Below are 6,660 nucleotides of genomic sequence, written 5' to 3'. Positions count from 1 at the left end.
ATATTACTGAAAGCCTGCTTGAAGATATCACTCTGGCAATTCTCCGCTTCTCTTCCATCACCAAATTCCTCCTCTCTCCTGAACATCCTCTGTCTACTGCATTTTCCTAAAAGAAGGAAAACCCCTGTCAAACTCTATTCCCATTCGAGTAACTACTATCTCCTTCTCATTACTTCAAAGCATCTTACATTTTAAAAATTAATCTCTCTTCCTATTTTCATTTTTTTAAATTTTTATTTATTTATTTATTTATGATAGTCACATAGAGAGAGAGGCAGAGACACAGGCAGAGGGAGAAGCAGGCTCCATGCACCGGGAGCCTGACGTGGGATTTGATCCCGGGTCTCCAGGATCGTGCCCTGGGCCAAAGGCAGGCGCCAAACCTCTGCGCCACCCAGGGATCCCCTCTCTTCCTATTTTCACTTGAAACTACCCCATTCAGGCCCTCGCTACCACTATCCTCCTGAAACTATACTTGTCAAGGTCACCCTTGATTTCCATGTTGCTGAATCCAGTGGTGATTTTCAGTCTTCATCTTACTTAAAATCTCAACAGCACTTGACACACAGCTGTTCACTCTCTTCTCTTTGAAACTCTTTCTCTTTTTGGCTTCCAAGATAAACATACTTGCCTAGTTTTCCTCCTAGCTTTATAAATGCTTTTTTTGTCTTTTTGTTTTCCCTGTCCCTACCCTCCATTATTTCCTAATCTAAATATTGGAATACTACAGTGCTCAGTCCCTGGATCTCTTCATTTTTATCCATTGTTACTCTGTACATGATCTAGTCTAGATTTATGGCTTTATTTTTTTTTTTTTTTGAGGAACTAAAAAAGGAATTTGTTTATTGAGGGTAAGAGGATGCAATAAGCAATATAAAAATCAAAAGCTTATCTGGCTTTCTTTTACTGACTTTTCTTTCTCTGCTTCTCAAATGGGGGTTGGATTTCATTTGTACATTTTCTGAGGGTCCTGATCTGCTCATGGAATCCTTTATACAGGGGGAAGCTGTGGGACAGATTCCTTGAGACCCTTTGGGACACCTCACTCCGGGCGGAGTGTTGCTCAGTGGTGCCTATTTCTTGCCCTTCTGCTTCATGTGTATTACAAAATAGTCATTGCATGCAATGGTGAGCCCAGCAATTAGTGAAAAGAAGCTCTGGAAGCCCACTTTGCCATCTCGGCACTGGTCGAGGTCCTTCATTATTTTGTCCACGGCCAGAGGGTCTTTTTGATTTTCCAAAAATCCTGGGAATTCTTTTTCCATGAGTACTCTCAGGTCTTCCTTTGTCAAGTATCCTTTATCCCCAGCAAACTTGTGAAACGTGAACATCATGGTTTCCATGGCATGTTCCATTTGAGATGGCATCTTGGTGAGGTCTGTTGAAACCTTGGCGTGAGGCGCGGCGGGCACGCTCAGCTGGCGGGGACCCTCGGCCAGTCGATTTATGGCTTTAAATAGCATCTCAGTATTGATATTATCCAAATTATTCAACCCAATTGTCTTCTCTGATAAGACCCATATATCCTACTGCTTACTTGACATCTACACTTGGATGTCTGATAGAAATTGCAAATTTAACATCTACAAAGCTAAGGTCTGAATCTTTCTCCAAACCAGGTTTTCTTACCTTTTTCTCCATTTTCAGTTAATGGAACTTCATCCTTTAAATTGCTAGGATAAAACAATCTTGATACTTAGCCTTCATACTCTTAACTCTTCCCTTTCTGTTGCATCCTTTATTGATCTGTCAGAGAATTTTGGCAAATTCTTCTAAAATTTGGCTGCTTCTCATAACTCTCATCATGTCTCACCTATGTTATCACATAACTTCCTACCTGATGTCTTGCCTCTGTGTTTGTTCTCCATACCTCCCCTCAATCTATTCTTATCAAAGCATCCAAAGCAACCCTATGAAAATATAAATCAGGTCATATCACTCTTCTGCTTATTACTGTCATTGGATTCTCATGTCATCAGACTGAAACCCAAAGTCCTCATGCTCACCTATGGAGCTCTGTGTGACCTGGCTCTTCCCACTTCAGCCATCCTGCATCACTGCTGCCTTTGAACATACCAGGCAGTCTTCCCCTTCTAGCCCTTGACCTTGATGTTTCCTCTGCCAGGCATACTCTTTTCTCAGCTTTTCACATGGCTCACTTATTCACTTCTCTCATATTTTTACTCCAGTCCATCATCTCTGTGAGGCCATCTCTGATCACCTATTAAAAAATTGCAACTAATTCCCTGATATTTTCTATCCCTCTACCATGATTTATTTCCCCCATACCATTATCACTTCAAACATACCATATTTTTAAACTTATTTCATCTTTATTTTTTAAAGATTTTATTTATTGAGAGGGAGAGAGAGAGAGAGAGAGAGAGAGAGAGAGATGGAGTGATCGAGCACACACACAGGGAGAGGGAGAAGCAGACTTCCTACTGAGTAGAGAGCCTGACATGGGGTTCGATCCCAGGACCCCAAGATCATGATCTGAGCTGAAGGCAGACACCTAACTGACTGAGCTACCCAGGCACCTCTTATTTCATATTTTAATTTTATCTTCCCCATTGTAGCATAAGCTCCATGAATGTAAAATATCTGACTTATATGCTTACTGTTATATCTCTCCTAACTCAAATAATGCCTGAGATATAGTAAGTGCTCAAGACTCATTTGTTGAATGAAAAAACAAATTAGTGATAGGATTGTGTTCTCACAGGTAATTTGAAATTCTGCTATTGAGAACACTATTCATATTTTCTCACAGAAATAATGAGATTCATGGTAAGTAAGTTCTGTACCATTGGGTCAAAATTTAAGTTCTCCAGTATGGTTAAAACTGGGGTCATTAGTTGAGATATCATACAATGTTCCCTAGCTAGCTGTTGCCAGTGAGACATACTTGGAAACAATTGATCACAATATATCATTGTGAGGGCCATAAAAGAGGAATCACAGAATCCAATGGAAAGCTCAGAAGGAGTGATTTTGTAATTATTTCACAGAAGAAATGAGTTTGTAAGAATGAATGAAAGTTTGCTGCAGAGAGGAAAGGAAGGATATTTAATAGGCAGAAGATATCAGATGTCACAAGAATAGAAGTATATGAAACATTCATAAAAAGGAGAACAAATTTTGTGCAACTAGAATATTGGTGAGAGAGGTAGATGGGTAAAGTTGTGGAAAATGCCATGAGCCATGTTAGGGAGCTGAGATGTAATCTGTAAATGCTAAGAAAGATTTCTGGATTGAATGGAGATTTGGAGACTGGTAAAGAAGCAAAGCTCATTGCCTCTCTTAGAAATTGTCTTAGCATTTTATGGCTTATTAGTTGTTGGGTTCTCAAATTTCCTTTGGTTACTAAGTAATTAAAATGACGGATTGGGCTACTTCAGAGTTTAGGTCATTACTAGCATCTAATATTTTATGTACTTTTATTCATTGTAATAAGTAATATGCTCACTTACACCTTATTTTCAGAATGTCTGACTTCTGGAAGTCCAAATAGAAATTTCTCAAGTTTTACCCAGACATTATCTTTATAATATCCACATGCATGGTGCTTAAATACTGGTATGTTGGGCACCCTTGGTGGCTCAGTTGGTTAAGCATCTGACTCTTGATTTCAGCTTGGGTCATGATCCCAGGGTCGTGAGATGGAGCCCCACATTGGGCTCTGTGATCACCATGGAGTCTGCTTGAGATTCTCCCTGTCCCTCTGTCCTTTCCCCTGCATGCGCTCTCTCTCTCTCTCTCTCTCTCTCTCTCTCTCTCTCTCTGTCTCTAAATAAGTAGATCTTTAAAAAATACTGGCATGTTATCTTTATAGTGATAGCTACTCAATAAAGTCAAATTTGATCTTTAGGAAGAGACTGGTGACATGGATAAAGGCACAGGAGGTTTGCCTATCAAAAATACAGGTGCTAGAGTCCTGGGAGAGATAGCCAAGGCAAAAGATGAAGGAATAAAGATTCAAACTTATCTTGAGCCTGAATGCTGAGGGCTGAGTCTATACCAAGTAGAAAAAAATTAAATACAGAAAGCTTAATGTCCTGAGTTTAGGTGCAGAAATTTAATTATGTGAGTTAAGACTGGGAAGGCTTGAGCTGGCAGCTGATAGGAATCTAAGTACCAGAGCTCTGTGCAAATTAAATAATTTAATCCTAACAGCATCCCTATGAGGTAAGGGCAATTATTCTTCCCATTCTACAGGCACCAATATTTTCCCAATATCATATAATCATCAAATGGTAGAAGTAGGATTTGGACTAATAGTGGTTACTAGGCTATACTCCAAGGCAACAGTTTGTGTGAAAATTGTACTCCGTTTTTTTTTGTGTTTGTGTGTGAAAATGATAGAATATTAGGGCTTGAAGGAAACTGAGAGATCAGAATGTTCATAGATTCTTCCAGTTTTCTGGGCAATGCCTTAGGAGTGCCCTTCAAGAACAGTGGGGTGAGTAACTGAGTGGGCAGGGATCCAATGGGGCAGGCAAAACCAGCACTCTTCCATTGGTTCTTTTTCCATGTTGGTGATATAAATATGGTCTCATTTGAAGTAAGAGTTCATGCAACTTCTTTAAAAAGTGCCTTTGATCTTGTAGCCTAAGTACTTGTTTTGTTGATGAGGGTGCCATGGCCACAGTGATGAGTATGATATGAGCTAACAGTGAAGTGGGGCATCTGGAACATAAAGCCCATTCTTCTTTTTAGTATGATTCTATTTTAAAAAATTATTATGATAAGGACACTTAATGTGAGATCTAACCTCTTAAATTTTTAATGGTTCGTTATTGTTGACAATAGGTACAGTGTTACACAGAAGATCTTAAGAGCTTATTCATCTTGCTTAACTGAATCTTTATGCCTATTGACTAGTATACTCCCTCTTCTCCATACTCTTCTCCCATAGATACCACCTTTCCACTCTTTGATTCTATGAATTTGGCTATTTTACATAACCCAAGAGAATTATGTAGTATTTGTCTTTCTGTGATGGGCTTATTTTACTTAGCGTAATGTCCTGAAGGTTCATCTGTGTTGTCACATATGGCAGAATTTCCTTCTTTTTTTAAAGGTGGAATAGTATTCCATTGTATGTGTATACCTAATTTTCTTTATCCATTTATTTGTCAATGGGCATTTGGGTTTTTTCCATGTCTTGGTGATTACAAGTAATGCTGCAGTGAGCATAGTGGTGCTATTATCTTTTTGAGATCCTGATTTCAATTATTTTAGATAAATATCCAGAAGTAGGATTGGTGGATCATATGGTAGTTCTATTTTTAACTTTTTGAGGACCTTCCATATTATTTAGCAAAAATCTGCATGATTTGTGTTCCATCTGACAGTGCACCAAAATTCCAGGTTCTTCACATACTTGCTAATGCTTATTGCCTTTTTAAAATAATAACCATTCTGACAGGTGTGAAGTAATATCTTATTGTGGTTTTTATTTGCATTTGCCTCATGATTAGTGACAGTGAGCATTTTTTTTTTATACCTGTTGGTCATTTGTATAAATCTTCTTTGGAGAAATGTCTATTCAAGTCTTTGGTGACCTTAAAAAGGGCATTGTCTCCCATCTACTAGGGAGGGAGACACCATTTTTGGTATACTGTACTTAATCAGGGGCTACATTTAACTCACCTAAAAAGTGATTCTGAGGAAGGCAATTAGGATGCTCTGGGGTCTGGAAACATACATGGAGTGACTGAAGTAAGGATGTCTAGCCTGGAAGAGAAGTTAAGGAGAAGGCTGATAGTTGTTTCAAATAAGAAGGGACATTTTATTCAAGAAGGATAAGTTTTAGGATTTAAAAACTTTGGTTTCAAAATAAACATAAGTGTGTGCTTTAATAATAGAATTCCAGAAATGAAAAAGGCATCCTCTGAGGTAGTTAGGTCCCTGTCATGAGATATATTCAAGCCAGGTGTGAGCACTGTATGAATGCTGCAGAAAGTGGTTCCTTCAACAGTTGGGAGGTTTGACAAGTTAGCTTCTGAGAACACTTTAAACTGTAAGAATATATGAGTCTAAGAGGTCCTTAGTCCAAAGGGTAAGCCGTTAAATCTTTACACTCCATTTGATGTTACAAATACCATTTTAGATTATATTCTTTATCCAAGGTCATTTACCATAACCCTTTATATAAATCAATAGATGATGTGATTTTAGCAATTCCCCGCTGATCTAACAATATATCAATTCTAAACATAGAATACACATTAGATTTGGTTCACAGATCAAAGAGTTTTAGAGCTATGAGCTATGAGGTCCTTAGAGATTGTCTGATCAAATCCTTTTATTGTAGGATGACAAAATTGAAACTAAGAGGCAGTGTGTCTGCTCCTGCCTTACCTAGCTCTTTACAGGGGCATAAGGAATGAACAGGCTCAATTCTTCCCATTTCTAAGCCAGTATGAACTAGGTCAGGACACTTAGTAACAGCCTTTGGTGCTCATCTGGGAAGGCATAGAATTTGTTGAATAATGATAGCCGCGGTTTATTAAGTGCCAACTCTGCACCAAACACTATTATGAGTGTTTTGTAAACAATATGAAACTTGATTCTGAGAGCAGGGTTATCATTTTTATATTACAGATGAGGAAAGTGAGGCTATGTCATACAGCTGGTAGGCTGGCCAATTTCAGA

At 38.5% G+C, this 6,660-nt stretch overlaps 1 protein-coding gene across 1 annotated transcript; it reads right to left on the bottom strand.

Annotated features, from left to right (window-relative positions):
* Positions 1-800: 800 nt before the first annotated feature.
* Positions 801-1,435, bottom strand: LOC112921754 (protein S100-A10). The gene has a single exon (XM_072733677.1). The coding sequence runs from the start codon at positions 1,365-1,367 to the stop codon at positions 1,074-1,076; it is 294 nt and encodes a 97-aa protein (XP_072589778.1). The 5' UTR covers positions 1,368-1,435; the 3' UTR covers positions 801-1,073.
* Positions 1,436-6,660: the final 5,225 nt, after the last annotated feature.

The sequence above is a fragment of the Vulpes vulpes genome, chromosome 13 (assembly GCF_048418805.1).
Source record: "Vulpes vulpes isolate BD-2025 chromosome 13, VulVul3, whole genome shotgun sequence".
In the NCBI taxonomy this organism is placed as follows: Eukaryota; Metazoa; Chordata; class Mammalia; order Carnivora; family Canidae; genus Vulpes; species Vulpes vulpes.
The sequence above is the reverse complement of the archived record's forward strand: the minus strand, read 5'-3'. Positions and strand labels throughout refer to the sequence as shown.